We start from the raw sequence: 19,030 nt of genomic DNA on the forward strand, positions 1-19,030 counted from the left end.
AAAAAAAAATAAGAAAATGAAAGAAAGAAGGAAAAGACTAAGAAAAAGACATATTGCTTTGTTATGACTTTGATGGATCTGAGGCACTTTTGCCTTCCTTCATAAAATATAAATGCATAAATATATATATATACACAATATATATATTTATATATATACACACATACATATATACACATATATGTTTTGTAACTGTGCTTATATTAAAACAAATATATTAATGTTATATATGAAAATACTTTCTTCAGTTTTAAAGTCATTCTTTCTTCTGTTTTAAAATAAGGAATTAATTTTTTGTGGACCCCTAAAAATGCCATGAGCTCTATGCACTGTGCCTACTGTTTATAATGGATAACTTGGCCTTGGAGAAATTAATGAAACTCTGTTAAGAACTAAATCTCGAAAAGTACCAAACAGAATTTCCAAATACTGAATTACAAATTTTAGAATATTTATAGATGACCTAACTGCAAATCAGTCACAGCTGTGAAATAATTATTGAACTGAATTAAGAGGTAGTAATAAAAAATATTCATATTGTAGCACAGGAAAAAATGACAAGAAAATATAAAGGGGGAATTAAGAGACATAGAAGAGAGTAAGAATATCCAGCATACGCATCTAATCAAAGGTCCAAAGAGCCAGATGAGAGAATCTTAGGCTACACAATTGCTAGAAATTTTCCAGAATTAAAGAAATTAAATAAATCCTTATATTGAGGAATATCAGTGAACCTTTAGGATATAGATCTTAATTAGGAGAGAGACAATTTTTTCTAAATAAATAACAAGCTAAATTTCCTACCTCCACTGTGTGATACACTACCAGCTAGTTCTCCACTGTGTGATACACTACCAGCTAGTTCTCCACTATGAAGCCGTGTTCCGATGTTTCTGGAAGAGGAAGTGATGTGGGGTTAGGCCTTGCGGTGGGGTGTAAGAATTACTGTGTGACGTCTCTCTGCACATGGTTTAAGAAAAAATATTCAATGACTTTTGTTTTTTTGTTTTTGTCATAGGCTGTGCGCACTTGGTAGAGAGACAGAGAGAGAGAAAGAGAGAGACAGTGAGAGGGAAAGTGAAAATTCACTTTTTGGCCATGCTGGAATCCCTTCTCCTCCATTCTTTTCCTGGGATGCCGGGCAAACATGCACATGTGCCTTGCATGAGTTTCAAGCCGCTGTGTTTGAGACTCGAACCATGGTTGGCCATGTGGGAGTCCAGCGCCTTCCCCACCACACCACCGCTGGCCCCTCAGCGATGCTTGTTAAAGCACAGTGAGGGGGGCCGGCAAGTGGCATGGTGGTTAAAGGCGCTGGACTCCCACGTGGCAGACCACGGTTCAAATCTCAGACCTGGTAGCTTGCTTTCTCACTTCCTCTCTCTCTCTCTGTCTATCTCTGATCAAACTGAAAAATAATAATGATATAATAATAAATGAAGTTAAATAAAATAATTCTTCAAAAAAAAAAGCACAGTGAGGAAGACTATTCAGGGGACACATGGTGACAGTGTAGGCACCGCTGTAATGGAGTGAGGCAGTGGGAGAGAGATTTGGTTTAACTTTGAATACAGCATGAGCAGGTGGGAATTTATGCCCCGGGAACAGGCTTGGGTCAGTAGATGAAAACTTATTAAGAGGAAACTCAGAAATCAGAGGAATTCTAGTTAAGCTTAGTCCAGCAATATCTTTGCTAAAGGTTGGCTCGGGTGATCAGCTATCATTTGGAGGATGGTGGGGATGAGAAATTTGATCAGGTATCCAGTGGGGGCTCCAGCTAAACGACTCGGCAGGGTTCTTGCTGAAGTCAGCTACAGCAGTGGCAGCCACGGACACCCAAACGGCGGGTCTAGTGAAGCAGAGCTGAGCACTGCATACTATGGTCTGGGAAAGGCGTGGTCATAATTTCGTCTCTTGTCCCCATTTCTGAGTTTGGGAATTGGGTATGGCAAGTCAAACTGCATATAAGAAATCAAAATGGGAAAGACCAGGGAAAATTTTATGTCTTCTTAGAAGGGTAGAAGCATCTCACAGCAGGAGGGAGTGGAAATACTGTCGCTGGGGTCTCCTCTGCCTCGCACCTTCTTTCACATCTCATAGGGACAGAAGCCTTGGAAGTGTGCTTTTCTACGGCCCTGTCCTGGCCCCAGGACACGGGCGTGGTTCAGGATCCAACAAGCAAAGGGCGGGCTGAGCTGGCGACCACAGCAGTGCCCCAGGTGCCGAAATTAAGCAAAGCTGTCACTGGCCAGTGAGCTGACCTGCAGGCAGAGGGTCGCATCTGCAGCAGTCAGAGAATCACGGCCTTTTCAAACCTTTTTAAAAAGGCTTTTGCCATAGTGCGCATGTGCTCACCAGAGGCACAGAGAGTGACAGTGAGAGAGAAAGTGAGAATGGCCAGGGAGGAGGGCCATGCCTCAATTCCGTCTTCATTATTCCCCTCTTGGGATTTTGGACTCACATGTGAATGCACCTGGCGAGAATTTCAAGGTCTGGGACTTGAACCGTACTTGGCCAGGTGAGAGTCCAGCACCCCAACCACCATGCCACCTACTGGCCTGCCATGCGTCTTTTATTGTGTCATTCCTTTTTAAGAATGAAAACTATTTCATTGATAAATCAAAATGATATATATTCAAGGTGTACAGCATGTGGTTGGTACACATATACACTGTTTACCACGGTGAAATGCATTCATTTCTTACATGCGCAAATGCTTATTATCAAGGATTTCTCTTTAGCATTTGTACCTTCTAACGACATAAACGATAACTCTCAGACGACCATAGATGAGAAAAGTGCCAAAATAGTGGTAGTTACATGCATGTACATCTTCAACACCAAATGCACAAGTAGCAGCTCGCTTTGCTTGCCATTTCTCACTGAAATACTTTTTAAAAAAAAGGATTGGATTCACAATTAGGTTCAAAACATGTTTTTGTTCCTGAACTCACGGTGGCTTTGTAGTAATTAAAACTTCTTCTTTTATTTTTCAGATTTTTGCACAACAACAAATGATCTAAAATCCCTGTTGGGAGATTTTTCTCATCTGGTTTCATTACAAAGACTGTAAGTGAGAGCGAGTACCTAAACACGGACCCTTAGCGTTGAATTCAGGATAAATGCAGCCCAAACAATGAAGGCTTTAGCCTCCTTCCGCCGTGGACGATCATTGCGGTTCTAGCGTGTTAGGGAGGAAATGGCTTTGTGAGCCGCGGACTGATGGAAGGCCCAGAGAGTCTACTGAGCTTTCCTGTATTCTCTCAGAAGTGACTTTCAAAAGGAATATTGAAGAGAGTTTTCCTCGGTTCTCTGTAATTTCCTTGCTGGTCAAATCTAAAGACTCCCAAGGCTTCTTTTTCCTTTAACTTTTTATTAAAAAGAGATGTAAGAAGTTCCACCGAAACTCTGAATCCTCTGGACAGACTTCAGGTGTCCCCTGACACACACACAGCTAGCATCCCAGTTTATCGCCCCCAGGGCTCAACCAAGCACAAAGGAACCCCGGCCCTCTCAGGGCTCCGCTGTCCACCAGCCTCCTGCTCCAGACATCTTCCAATGCGCTTTCCTCTCCGTCCACCTGTGTGAGGGTCTCTCCTGCTCCCCACGCGCCTCTCTGCCCCACCTGAGTGTGTACCTCTGTGCTGTCTGCATTTCTGTTTCACACATGTGCTTTCTCCTCCTCTGTACACACAAATACAAGGGATCTCTAAGAGGTTCATGGAAAATATACCCTCTGAAAAAGTATGCATGGATTGTGAAATATTTTTGCATCAAGGTAAAATACTACCTGTCCATATAGGATCTATCTCTAGTTTGAGGCAATAAGAAAGAGGAGACAGCAGATTGAAAAGAGCTCATATCGGAACAAATTCTGCTGAAATTGAAGCAAAGGCAATCAAATTTATGGTGAAGCTTGGCAGGAAGAATAGTGAAATCATTGATGCTTTATAAAGTATTTTTTAGAGGTTTTTCCTTAGGGCACAGTTGCTTGCTAGAGAGAGAGGAAAAAAAAGAGAAATCACCCTCGAGGGTGGATGGCCACACCACAATCACTCCCCTCCCTTTCTCCTCCCAGGGTCTTGGGCACACATACACATGTGGCATGAGTTTCGAGTCACTGGGTTAGTTACGAAGTTTATGGGGATAACGCCTCCTCCCCATCAGTAATTTATTATGGAAGAACTAGTTCTAAGAAACAAGGTTGAAGATGACATCTACAGTAGCAGATCACCTGCATCAATTTACAAGGAAAAGGAAGAACATGCATCTTGTCCATGCCTTAGTTAAAGAGGGCCAGCGGTTACAGCAGAAACTAGAGCCAGGACCACAGACATCTAACTGTTCAACTTACACAATGCTGACTGACAAATTGAAGTTGAGCAATCTCTCTGCTCAGTGGGCTCCAAAACTGTTGTGTCCCAGACAAAAGCAGAGTTTTCAATGGAAATTTTTTTTTTTTTTGACAGGTTTTTGTTTAGGGCACAGTTGCTTGCTAGAGAGAGAGGAACAAAAAGAGAAACACAGAGAGAGGCACAGAGACAGAAAGTGAGAAATCATCCCCCGCCCCCCCGGGGGGATGGCCACACCGCAATCCCTTCTCCTCCATTCTCCTCTTGGGATCTTGGGCATGCATGCACATGCGCCAGCATGAGTTTAAGCCACCTGGTCCGGGACTCGAACCACGGTTGACTATATGGGAGTCCAGTGACATAGCAATTATGCCAACTGCTGGTCCCTTCAATGGAAATTTTTCAAAAGTGCACTCAAGATCCTGAAGGATTTCTTCAAAGAATCGTGGCTTCACCAGTATGATCCTGAGGACAAACGCAACAGAAGGAGTGGTTACCTAGAGGTGAAAGTGGTCACGACAAAAAGAAGCTGACCAGTCAAGAGCTAAGGTCATGGCGACAGATTTTGTGGGATGCTCAAGGCCGTTTGCTGGTTCACTCTTCAGAGGGCCAGACAATGACAGTATCTGCTTATTAGGAGAGTGCGTGGAGAAAGTTAGCTGAAGCTTTAGCAGAAAAAGGCCTGGAAAGCTTCACCAGAGTCCTTCTCCACTGTGACAAGCTCCTGGTCATCCCACTCATCAGTCAGAGCCCAGTATTAGTGGAGAATCCTTAGGCACCCACTGCACAGTCTTGACTATCTCCTTATGAATTCTTTTTGTTTCCTAATCTTAAAAAAATACCTTTAAAGGGTCCCATTTTTCTTCAGTTACTAATGGAAGAAGACGGCATGGACATGGTTAAGTTCCTAGGACTTCAGGTTTCTAGGATGAACTAAATGGCTATTAACATCTCTTGCAAAAGTGTCTTGAACTTGATGGCGCTTATGTTTATCGTTTTCTTTTAATCTCTCTCTCTGGGATTTCAGCAGTCCTCCTGTATGCCTTCCAGGCACCAGGGACAGGAGAGAAGCCCTGCTTCCCAGGCTCAGGCTACACAGTGGGCATCTCACCGGGGCGGTCGGTCCCCTGCCATGGAGGGGGTCACTTTGGTTGCTGCTGCTTTTTGGATGTGGTGTGCCCAGATACAGGACTCTGAGCAGAGAATGTCAGGAGTAAGTAAAAATCCACGAGCCCAGAGGAAAATTATTTCATGTTTGATTGGTGCCTGCAAATAATGCTTGGATCTTTGCGTTGAAAACATCATGAATTATCGGGAGACAGATCACCTGCTCTTTGTCCATGTCCTGCCTACGTTCCCCCTTTTCTTGGTAATTCTCCGAATAGACATGGAACGCTGCCTCACGGGGTCCTCGGGTGGCATTCTGTGATTGTCTTTTGGCCCACCAATCACGATTCGCTTTTTTTTTTTTTTTTTTTTTTGAGAGGTTTTTGCTATAGGGTGTGTATGCTCGCCAGACAGACAGAGAGAGACATAGAGACAGAAAACGAGAAATCACCTCCCGGGGGGATGGCCACGCCGCAATCCCTTCTCCTCCATTCTCTTCCCAGGATCTTGGGTATGCACGGACATGCGCCCGGCATGAGTTTAAGCCACCGGGTCCAGGACACGAACCGCAGTCGACTACGTGGGAGTCCAGCGACCTAGCCATCATGTTAACTGCTGGTCCCACGATTCACTATTTATTGCCAACATTTTCCTGCTTCTTGTCAGAACTGGCTGCACTAGAATCATTTGCAGTAACATTCTGGTTTTTAATCATATGTAGGAAATGAAAATGCCAGGACCTTCTGAACAGGGTCAGAAGGTGGTTCCTTTTGGTGGCGGAAGTAGTAGTGTTTTATTTATTTATTTTTACATTTAATCACTGTATATCTTTACAGCATACAAAATGAATTTCCCCAACACGAATACACTGTATATCAGTCTAGTCAAAGATACTGCCGTACGCGTTATCATCAATGGATATTTTTCCATTTTTGTGTCTCTTAAATGTTGTGCTTTTTGTCCCTTGACTCCCTCCCTCTCGCCTGACCCCCTCGTTTCCCCCCCTCCTCCCCCACACACTAGGGTGTCCACAGTTGCCCTCCGACATTTCTGTCTCTGCCATAGAGTGCAGACATTCGGTATGTATTAAGTGGGGCCGTGGACGTGCGTTTCATTTTTAACTCACCCTCTTTCTCTTTTGTTAGATTTGTTAGGTCACTTATGATTAGAGTCACTGTCTTTGCATTTTCGCAATTATAATTTCCACGCAGTGTCTCTTGTCTACAAAGATTTCTGCCTGGGTGTCATTCTTGGCCTCTAAGATGCTCAGAAAGTCTTAAAGTGCCGAACCCCTGAATTTCTTCTAATCTGTATTATTCTTTCCTGCTCAATCTATAGCAGCATTTCTGTTCCAATCGCTTATATTTATTGAAACAAGATCCACTCTAATGCTAGAAGACACATACCAGAATCAGTACCCATACAAGCAGGCCGAGGGCCGTGTTTGCGGTGATGCGTCAGGGTGTGTCTTACACATGCGCACTGTGCTGATTCCGACATTCCCAGGCCCTTTTGTCAGCTTATTACTTGATGAAGTGTCTTTATTTTGTGGATGGGAAACTGACAGGCAATCGCGTTGAAGCCAGCTGCCCGGGCCCACGAGCCCCGGATGGGGCTAAGACACACCAGGCCTGGTGCCTGCTGACTCCAAACCCTCACACGCGTGTCCTACTCAGGCTGTAGTTTAGAAGAGGAAGACCACAGCTGGGTCATAGCGGGCTGAGAGAGGAGCATCTCCCAGGGCCAGATGAATTCCACCTCAGCAAGGAAGTTCTTCAGCCACAGGAAGGGTGTGGGCTCACTGGTCTCACGTGGCAGGCAGAGAAACGGGAAACTGGTGTGAGTCCCGTTTGCTTCCACGACACTTGATTGTACTGTGACAACTCACGGATCTCCTGACATCAGTTCTCCATCTGTACCACGCCAGTTGTTAAGAGTTTATTTCATGAGGGAAAGACCCACACACAGGCACCTCACGTGGGCCCTGCATGCCATGCTGCTTCACCACCATGCACTGCTGCAGGCCCTGTACCAGACGGTTCTAACTCAGAGCCTACTGTGAAGACGAATGCTTCTTTTTGTTTTTTTTTTTAAAGAATTATCTTATTTATTGTTATTATTTTTAATCTGTTATCAGTCACATGTGCTCACCAGAGAGAGAGAGAGGGAGGGAAAGTGAGAAAGCAAGCCGCCAGTTCCGGGACTTGAACCATAGTCAGCCATGTAAGAGACCAGCACTTTAACCACCACACCATACACTGGCTTTCAAAACTAGTGTTTTTTTTTTTTTGTCTTTTTTTAGAGAGATTTTTGCTATAGGGTGAGAAATCACTCCCCAGAGATACAGCCACATGGTGATCTGTGATCCCTTCTCCTCCCTTCTCCTCTTGGGATTATGGGCATGCACACACACACACCTCATGTGCATTTCAAGCCACTGGATCCAGGACTCGAACCATGCAGTCATCCATGTGAAATTCAGTTTCCCTAACCACCATGCAACCAGCTGTCCCATTTTAGTCTTTATTTATTTATTTTTTTAGTTTCTTCCTTTCATAAGAGAGAGGAGAAAGACAAGCACGCTCAGCAGTATGGTTGTGTGTTACCATCCTCTCTCCAGCCAGGATCACGGGACGTGCAGGTCACAACCCAAGCACCAAACCGCAGTTCCACACAGTTCCCAGCATTGCGGCGAGGTGTGCTACTGCTGCCCACCACGGCTGGAACACCTGCCTTTTATTTGCCGTGATTGGTGTGACATTTATGTAAGGAAACTTTCAGGATGGAGAACGACGAAATGGTGATGCCTCAAACGCAGCGCATGACTAGTAGCTGTTAGGGTCTCAGAGTTTACAACCACCCTGTTCTTGGCGACTTGCTCCATCGCTTTTATTTTTCAAAATTCATGGTTCCAAATTAGAAGAACATTAAAAAAAATGCTTTCTCATTATATATTTGGAAATACTCCATAAAGAGTCTCTAAACAGGTTGTTATACCAAAGTACAGAGCTAGTACTATGCTACTTTTCAAATACAAAATACATTTTCAAGGGCAAATGAAAAATATATGTTCTCTAGTTGTTTATTCACATTTGTGTTCCCACTACGGGTGAATGTAGTAACTGAAGTCATTACTAACACAAAGGAGAAATTATGTCTGGGTGTAATTCTTACGGAAACACACAGGCACGAGGATGCTTCAGGGCACATGGGGTCACTGACTAGTGAACGGAGAGCTCTTCAGTAATCAGTTCTGTCTCTGGGAGATGGAACCTTCTGGAATGTTAGGGTCTCAGGCTTACAGTGTTCTCAAGGGATCACGTCCACGTTCTTGCTTGTGTTCAATTCAGAGAAATGTCACGGGGTTACTGAAATAAAAACCTGCTCCTTAATATTTAATAACTATAAATTCTCCTGGATAAAATTACCAGAAATTAAACTCAAGCGTAAATGTGAACTTGGAACACAGGAATGCTGTCGTGGATCAGTTTCTTTACCAAGTAGCTGATCTGGGCAGTCAGTCAGCAAGGATAATGGAAGGAACAATGTCTGAACAGGTGACCATCAAAGTTTATACCTCATTCTTCACTACCCCGATCTGATGTAAATTCCTAAATTCACATGGCTAAGTAAGTTTCCATTTTACGTGCACATCGACTCTTTAGATTTCATTTTTGCCCCCAAAACTTTTAGGACTTATTTTGCATGTAAGATCTTCACTAATGATATTTTAAAAATTATAGCATTTTCTAGTCTGATCAAGTTACACAGAACACTGCTTATTACAGGAAGGTGTGAAGCAGCATAACTGCCCTCCCTCTTAGAGACGTATTCATACTATCTTTTTTGTCACTGCAGTTTTCTTGTGTGGAGAGTGACCCGACTGCCACCACAGACACACTGGTGCTTTCCATTGACTGATATTCCCTCTCTCTCTATTTTTTCTTCCTTTTTGTGCCATGGGATATGTGCACTCGCCAGAAAGAGAAAGCTATAGAGAGGGGAAGTGAGAAATCAGCCCCAGGGAATGGCCGTGCCGCAATCCCTTCTCTTCTGTTCTCCTCTTGGGATTTTGGGTATGTGTGCACATGCGCTCTGTGTGATTGTCAAGCCACCAAGTCTGGGACTCAACGCCTGGCTGGCTAGGTGGGAGTTCAGCGCTTAACCACCCTGCCACCTGCCGGCCCCCATGCTCCCTGTTAGCCCTTGGTAGGATGAGAGGCACCTTATCATTTCCGTGCTATTTGACGATGTGTCTTTCGGCTCTCTTTGACTATAAATTTTACTTCATGAGAAAGAAAGGAAAAAATAATTAGGGAAATGTAAAACTTGGAAAAACCCATAACTTTTACCTGGATTAGTAAATGGCACAAAGACAGCATCATAGAGGTCCAGCCTCTGTCCTTTCGGGCAGGCTGGAAACACGGTCCTGCCTGTCCATGCTGACGCCACGGAGGCTGACAGGAGGGCAGAGCAAGTCGCCTCCGGCCGCTGCATAAATCACACACCGCCTACCAGCGCCCTTGGAGCCATAAAGCTTCTGCTGTTTCCTTTAAGAAATTCCTAGGACGAAGGTGAAACACCACCACGTCGCAGCTTCTCTGTCCCTACATGTAAAGCAAACTGACATTCCAGTCCTTACGCTTTAATTCTCAGTATTCTCTAAAACAAATACGTGCCATTTTATCTCCTAATTGTTTACTTATAATCTGTACGAGGGGTCTCCAACAAGTTCCAGGAAAACGAGTACTACGAAAAAACTGTGTATGGATTTCCACTTTGGGGAACCAAGATGAACTTACATTTCAATTTCATTTTTCTTTTTATGAGGGAGGAGTTTGTCCTCTTTATGTCTTTTTCACAGGGTACATGTGCCTGCAGAAGAGAAAGAGAGGGAAAGTAAGACATCCCCCTCCAGTGGGAATGGCCATGCCCCAACGCCTTCTCCATTCTCCTCTCAGGATTTGGGGCAGGCACGCACACCTGCCTGGTGTGACTATCAAACCACTGAGTCCAAGGCTCTAACTGCGGTCAGCCATGGGGAGTCTCACACCTTAACTCCCTGCCACCTGTTGGCCTGCATTTTTCTTCTTAAGCTTGTTTTCAATATCTTTTATAAGTATTTACACACGTGTATGCATGAGCTCGAGAGAGAGGTGAGAGAGGGAGAGGTATCCTCTAGAGGTCGGTCTCAGTGCCAGTCCCAGCCACCCCTGAATCAGAGGCACCCACATACCCAGTGCCCCCAGGGAGGCCTCTCCGGTGAGAACTGCGAGCCTTCTCCGCGGTCACCAGGGGGCGCTGTACTCCACCGCCCCACCACCCAACTCCCGACTCCACTTCCCACCAACTCTTTGAAGGCCCCTGGTAGAAGGCATGTTAAGTGGAAACTGCTTTTCAAGCCTTAGAGTGACTGCTCATGCGGGAATGTGTATCTGCTCTGGGTAAAATATGCAGCTAAGAAATTCGTAAAGTCTGTGTATTGGCAGCTAGAGATCCTGCAGTGGAAGTGTGACCGGCCAGGTGCCTAGAGGACAGACTCGTCACCCGCGTGAGCACTTGTCACAGCTGTACTTCTCGCCCGCATGCACAGGCGCCTGGACTCCAACGCGCTGGTGCGTGACTGTGACTTGCAGTGGCTGGGGGGGGGGTTCCGCCCGGAGTGGCCAAACTCAGGCGGCTGCCACGTGCGAGTACCTGGGGTGGCTGCGGGGCTGCCGGGTTGCGTCCCTGACGGCCGAGGAGTTCAGCTGCGGTACGTGGCTTTCTGTGCGTGTCTTCTTCCTGTGAAGGGGACTAAATGGCCTTAGGGTTGGAAGGGAACGTTGTCAGTAAAAACGCATGTCTGTCTTCCTTTCTGTCATCTGCAAATTTATCTAAGAATGTTTTTGGCATTATAATCATTTAAACCAACCGGCACAATTTCAGAGACGATGTTTTAAGATGACTGTTCAACAGGTCGCAAGCCGTCTCCCTCCCCTTTGTGTCACCCAGTGCTGTGACAATAATTAGGCCCCTTGACTTCGGATCAAATTATTGCTACCATTCTCCGCTAAGAACCTCCCCCCAACAAATCCATTCATCTTTTTGTGTTTTCGTTTTTAATATATAATGGGACTATAAATATGACTAAAGTAATAATTACATACAGACATAAACACGTGTGCGTGTGTGTGTGTGTGTGTTGGAGTGTGGTAGATAATTGAGCTTGGAAATTCACTCAGATGATTGCTTACAGGTGGCACAATGGGTAAGGCGCTGTATTCTTACATGGTCAACCATAGTTCAAGTCCTAGACCTGGTGGCTGGCTTTCTCACTCTCTCTCTCTCTTTCTGCCTCTGTCTGGTGAATGTGTGTGCCCAATAGCAAATTAAAAAAAATAATAATGATAAATGAAATAAATACGTCTTTTTACAAATAATTATTTTATTTAATTTTATTGATTTATGTATTTTAATTTGACCAGAGAGGGACAGAATGGAGAGAGTGAGAGAGAGAGAGAGGGAAAGTGAGAAAGCCAGACTCCAGGTCTGGGACTCAAACCACAGTCGGCCAAGTGGGAGTCCAGCACCCTTAATCACCATGCCACCTGCTGGCACCTAAATAAGTAAATCTAAAACAAACAAACAAACAAACAAAAAACAACACTTTCTAATACATTTTACTGAAAAATCATTAAAAAAATTTTCTTAACTTATAATTTGAAAAAAATCTTATTAATATAGTTCACTTCTATTCAGATTGGAAAAAAAGAAATGACTTGAGCCTTATTACCAAAAAGTCTCAGATGGCCACACTCCTGTCTTCTCTACCAACTTCTATTCACACTGCCACCAGGTTCGCCTGGATTGCATGTCTCAGCTTCCCATGTTCCCTCTCCACTCTTATATTTGAAGGCTTTCTTAAAAAACATCTGATTATATGATTCCGGTGAGTGTGTGCACCCTGTCCAAATCAAAAAACCTTTGAACCACAACTTTTCTATAGCATTTCATAGCCTTAAAATAAAACACAGGATCCTTAGAGGGGTGGGCATTTCTGGCGGGTTAGTCCCTGGCTGTGCTCTGTAAGCTCCCTTCCTTCCGCACTCTCCTCTGCTAAGGGGTGTGGACACCACAATGTTCTGGCCCTTCTGGAAAGTTCTTCAGCCTTTTCTACATCTCAAGGACGTCCACATGCTGTTTTCTCTGCCTGCAGTGTTCTTCCTCCAACTCTTCTTTCAATGGCCTTCTTCCTAAACATTAATTACTTGAAAGGACTTTCCCTTAACCCATCCCCACCTACCTACTCCCTACCACACACACACTCATGCACATTGAATCAGGTCCCTTCTCGAAATCCAGTGGGTTGTCAGAAAAGTCATGACATACTTTTTCTGTTTTTATTTGCAAAAATGTGTCATGACTTTTTTCAACAACCCAGTATCAAAACATTGCTTATATTCTTTCTTAGTTCAATATAGTTGTGTGTGTTTGTTGAATTTCACTCGTTTCAATGATACTAGGAACCCAGGGGTACCAACACTGGTCCGTTTTGATCACTGTTCTATCACCAGCAGCACTGTGGCCAACACATTGTTGATGATGAATTAAAAAAAAATAAATAAAATCATTTTTCTAAAAAGGGTAAAGTCTAAAAGTAGAGCATATGAACTTCTAATAAAGTAGGTAAGATTTATTTAAGATCCATGTAGTGTTTTTCAGACCTAATAGGTATGATTATTGGCCAATGACAGGACATCTCAAATAATGCACTTAGAAAAGGGAGAGTTTCATCATTTAGAGTGTTACAACGAGAATCAGATGAAACTTACTATAGACAAGTAAGAGTCTCCTTTGTGCATTGCCACCGGTAAATTAAATTTAGTATTACCTGATTTATTAAAAAATCAATCACTCTACTTCCTTATTAAAATAATTTACATGTTTTAGATCACTCATTTATATTGATAAGCAATTTGGCTTAACCGGGTTTAAGGTCTAGACATATAAATTCTTGTAAATTGTATAAGGGGAAAGTTAGATGGCTAATTTTCTAGGTGCCTGCAAAATTGCAACCTCAATTTAAGTACTCGGTTTGAGAAATTGACCCATAAAATCAAAGTCCTTCCATAAATATGAGTGTATTGAACTACTAGAACTAAAAGCACAGGGAAATTTACTTCGTTTACTTCATTGGATATTTCTGTACATAGTGATTCTCATGAAGTTTTAAAGTCTAAGTCAAATACACATCTGATGTCTAAATGGGCACACAGGTTACTGGGTAAATGTCATTTGATGTATAAAGCTTTAAAGTAGAAAAAAAAATTACTTATGGCTCTTTTTCAATGATATCTTAGAATGCTATAATTTCATGTTTTTGAAAATATATTAATGATTGCTTTGCTACAGAGAGTCCCCTAATTACTTTTGAGCCCCAAGACGTGGAGGTCACATCGGGAAACACTGTCTATTTTACTTGCTGGGCTGAAGGAAGCCCCAAACCTAAGATAACTTGGATACATAACAAGTAAGAATCGAAAACAGGCTCGTGTTATAATTCTGCTTTTGATTTCTGTGATCCTTGCTTCTCACTTCATTGATCTAGAGAAGAAATTATGGGGCGTTTGTATTATTGCTAGAAGTAAACGTTGTAGTTAATAACAAATTAGTATGTTTAAAATCTGAATGGTATTTGATACAATGCTTCCTAAATTATTTTAGGTTTAAATTGTTATTTCATATTTAACATTGCAATGGGACTATGTAAGTGAATTGGCAACAAAAGATATGCAACATTATTTAAAACCATAGTCATTTATTTTGTTCTCACTGTGCTCAATGAGGAAATAGAGCCTATGAGTCTAAAAACCTGTGAGTATAAAATTAAATAGTAATCCCAAACTTTTGTCTTAGTTTTTTTTTTTTTTCTTTGCAGTTTTTTGTCTTAAGGCAACTGTGCTTGCTCGCTGGGTTGAGAGAGAGAGACAGGCACAATGAGAGGGAAAGTGAGAAATCATCCCCCACAGAGGATAACCATGCTGCAATCCTTTCTCCTCCCAGGATCTTGGGCCTGTACGCACATTTGCCCATCGTGAGTTTCACACCACCAGATCGGGGACTCCAACCATGGTCGGCCATGTGGGAATCCCAAGATGTAACTCTTGTTGCCATAGGGTGTGTGTATTCGCCATAGAGAGAGACAAAGAAAGAAAGTGAGAAATCACTCCCCAGGAGGGATGGCCAAGCAACAAACCCTTCTCCGTTCTCCTCCTGTGATTTTTGGGCATGCATACACATGTACCTGGCGTGATTTTCAAGGTTCGGGTCCAGAACTCAAACTTCAGTCAGCCATGTAGGAGTCCAGCACTTTAAATCAAACTTTAAAAAAAGTTAATATAAAAGTGCTAAATAAGGCATAAAAGCAAGAAACATGAAATACACACATAAAATGAAATACATACCCAGTGAAATTCAAAGCTATTGCTTGAACAACTATACTATCATTAATTACATTATTGACAGGTATCATGGTTTTCATGTGTCTCTCCTGTTCTCACACAAAATTTCATTTTCTTCTGTCATGTGTATAATCAACTCCGAATTTTTATGATTATCTTTATAAAATACTTTGATATATTATGTATATAGTTTAAAATATATAATTGCAAATTGTATATTATACTATATAAACTATGATATATAGCTTGTACACTTTTTGTATATAATTTGTGTATCTAATTGTAGACAGAAATTCAGCCTTGCTTATAAAACCTTTTTTTTTTCTTTTTCTGGAGAGGTTTTCACTATAGGGCGTGTGCGCTCGCCAGACAGACAGAGAGAGACAGAGAGACAGAAAGTGAGAAATCACCCCCCAGAGGGAATGGTCACGCCTCAATCCCTTCTCCTCCATTCTCCTCTCGGGATCTTGGGCACGCACGCACACGCGCCCGGCGTGAGTTTTAAGTCACTGGGTCTGGGATGTGAACCGCGGTCTACTACATGGGAGTCCAGCGACATAGCCATTATGCTAACTGCTGGTTCCCTAAAACGTGTTTTTAATTCTTGCAGAAAACTAGTAAGCTTAGGTTAAAAATAACTTGAATAGACAGCAATCATAAGTACTATTAAATCTTGATTCTTGCTCAGGAGGAAGATTTCAACTGATAGGAGCCTTGAATTTGTTTCCATCTTGAGATTGTTCAATGGCATTTGAGAAACAGAAATCTCTGATAATAATGTCTTAAAACTGCTTGCTCTGACTTCTTATAATGTAAGTGAAAGTATGATGTGTTCAAGGTTACCGAAGTACTGACTAGTATTTAGAGAAGAATGAGTAAAAAAAAAATATATTGCCTGATTGGGAACAGCAGTTAGCGTAATGGCTATGTCGCTGGACTCCCATGTAGTCGACCGCGGTTCGTGTCCTGGACCCAGTGGCTTAAAACTCACGCCGGGTGCATGTGCATGCTTGCCCAAGATTCCAAGAGGAGAATGGAGGAGAAGGGATTGCGGCGTGGCCATCCCCCCTGGGGGGTGATCTCTCGCTTTCTCTCTCTCTCTCTCTGTCTGTCTGGTGAGTGCATGTACCCTATAGCAAAATCCTCTCCAAAAAAAATATATTGCCTGATGGAACTTATGACATAAAAGTTTCAAATGATAATAGCTAAAGAAGCGATGATACATTTGAAAGGAAACAAAGATATCCAAAACAGAAGAAGTAAAATTAAGGAAAGATGAAATGTATGTAGAAAGGTCCATTTCATTAAAATATAAAGCTGAACAGGAAGAGTTTATGACAAAAATATTATAACAAGTGATATATTACTAATTATTTATTTTTGAGTATTTATTATGAAAAACAATATATATGCTGAGAGTACATGAAACAAAGTATAGTAAATGATTTTAAACAAATAATCTGTTTAAAATAAAACAGACTAAGAAAAAATTATTGCTAATTCATTAGAAGCTACTGAATGTCCCTTCATTATCGCATCCTTTTCATATCCTATGGAGATAACTTCTATGCCGACTTCAGGGTGCCTGGATGAGCTGGTTAAAAACTGATTAGATGCAAGCAAAGGTAGAATTAGAGGATCAGAAAGTAGATGTATGGGAGTATACCAGGTTTCAGAGTGGTTAAGAGACATGGAGACTACAATGAAGAGAACTAGCATCTATCTAATAAGAATTTCAGAAAGAGAAGTTAGAAAGAAAGAACTAGAGAATGTTTGAAGGGATAACAATTGGAATTTTCTAGAAATAAAAAAGTAATGAAATTTCAGACTAAGAATTGTACTGATTAAAAAAAAAATCTGAGGGACCAGCAGTTAGCATAAAGGCTATGTCACTGGACTCCCACGTAGTCGACCATGGTTCGTGTCCCGGACCTGGTGGCTTAAAATCACACCGGGCACGTGTGTGTGTGTGCCCAAGATCCCGAGAGGAGAATGGAGGAGAAGGGATTGTGGCATGGCCATCCCCTCTGGGGGGGTGATTTCTCGCTTTCTATCTCTCTGTCTCTGTCTGTCTGGTGAGTGCACGCACCCTATAGCCAAAACCTCTCAAAAAAAAAAATCTGAGAGTGAGTAGGTGGCATAGTAATTAAGGTGTTGGACACCACATGAGTCCAACATGGCTCAAGCCTTGGACTTGGTAGGTTGGAAATCATGCTGGGTACATGTGTGTATATACTTAAAATTCTGAGCAGTGACAGGAGGAGAAGGGATTGTGGTGTGGCCACCCCCGCCGTGGGGGGTGATTCTTCAGTTTCCATCTGTGTCTTCCTCTCTGTCTCTCTCCAGCAAGAGCAGATGCTCTATGGCAAATTAAATTAAACTAAACTAACTAACTAACTAACTAACTAAATAAGTACTTGATGCATTAAAATCACCACATGGCAAGTCACAGTCTTTAAAGTTTCAGTCTTTATTTCCAGAGTAATGTGTAGACTGTCTTCAAATGTATATCAGTAAACTTTACATTAGACAGGAGGCAATGAAATATATTGAAAGTGTTTAGGAACATTCTAAATTGATTTTTTTTTTCAATTTTTGTAATCAGACAAAGTAAAATAAAAACACTTTCAGACAGAAAATAGAGGTTTATTACTGCTATTCCAGACAAAATAATAGAGCTTCATTACAAAGCCCTACATATCAGTGTGCTTTGATAAGTAGAAAATTTGACCCATAAGGAAGCTATGATATTCAAGGAGCAAAGCCGAATACTGTGATTAAAAAAAAAAGTTGATTAATATGAGTACAATGAGATGATTAAATAAACTGTTGAACAAGTTTAGGGCAGAAGTAAAATGCTAGACAGCATTAACAGAAGACTTGTAAGGAGAAAAAATGTAGTTAAATTATTTTGTCTGCCTCATCTTTTGAAGTGGAGATAGTATTTCCTTAAGATTTTGTTAAGTCGCAAGTGCCTATTAAAAATTTTGGTTACATACTACTTAGAAAGATTCTTCTGTGCTAGGAGGAGGAAAAAGTATATAAAGAAAACTGTGTCAATCCACCAAAAGGGAATTAGAATGCTTTTAATTAAAAAGGCAAAGAAAAGGTTGGGAAAGAGAAAATATAAAATAACTCATCAAAAGTAAAGCTAAATACATTGGTAAAAATAATAATCAGCCCACTGAAAGACACTGTGAGACTGGGGTTTAAAAATCCAGTTATGTGCTATTTATGAGAGACATATTTAAAACATGACACTGAGAAGTGGAAGGTGTATAGATAAACACATGTAACAACCAACACTCACCAAGGTAAAGGTGGTATACTGCTAGTATCGTTCAAAATCAATGTCAAGGCAATAGTATAATAGAATATCATTAGACCATACTTAATGATAAAAGTGTAATTCACTTGTGAGATACATGAACCTCAAGACCAGCCGATGGTGTAATGATTATGTTGCTGGACTTCCACATGGTCAATCGTGGTTCAAGTCCTTGCCCTGGCAGCTTAAAACTTACGCCAGGCGCGAGTGCATGCATATCCAAAATCCTGAGAGGAGAAGAGATTGTGGCATGGCCATCCCCCCTTGAGGGTGATTTCTCGCTTTCTGTCTCTCTGCAAGCACCCTGAAGCAAAAATCTCTCAAAAAAAAAAAAAAAAAAAAGATTCATGAACCTTTATACACCTAACAAAGTAACTGCCAAAAATAAAGCAAAATTGAGAGAAATGCAAACAGAAATTGATGTAAACACAATCACAGAGAGAAATTTTGATACAAGCTCCTCAGAAGGATTGAGAATAAAAATTAGGAAAAATAAACACAACTAAGAATTGATAATACACATATGTACTACATTAAAAAAGAAAAAACTAAACTATACTGTGCTTTCAGTCAACTAAGGAATATTTATAAATATTGTTTACATACGAAGACAGAATATCATATTATCTACTTTTTTTAATCTTTTTTTATTTTAAATTTATTCATCTTCTACATTAATTCACTATACACCATCACAACACACAAATGAATTTTCCATCCAAAATACACTGTGCATTGGCTCAATCAAGCACATCAACATACATGTTCTCAGCAAATAATTTTCCAATTCTTATGTCCTG

General features: G+C 41.6%; 1 protein-coding gene across 1 annotated transcript in view; it reads left to right on the top strand.

Moving 5' to 3' along the window:
* Positions 1-19,030, top strand: part of PXDNL (peroxidasin like) — a 525,965-nt gene that overhangs the window by 325,780 nt on the left and 181,155 nt on the right. The window contains 5 exon segments of the mRNA XM_006140357.1: positions 2,997-3,052; positions 8,434-8,449; positions 11,053-11,103; positions 11,105-11,214; positions 13,854-13,971. Coding sequence (XP_006140419.1) covers positions 2,997-3,052; positions 8,434-8,449; positions 11,053-11,103; positions 11,105-11,214; positions 13,854-13,971 — 351 coding nt within the window.

Source organism: Tupaia chinensis, unplaced genomic scaffold (genome assembly GCF_000334495.1).
Source record: "Tupaia chinensis unplaced genomic scaffold, TupChi_1.0 Scaffold000031_1, whole genome shotgun sequence".
NCBI lineage: Eukaryota > Metazoa > Chordata > Mammalia > Scandentia > Tupaiidae > Tupaia > Tupaia belangeri.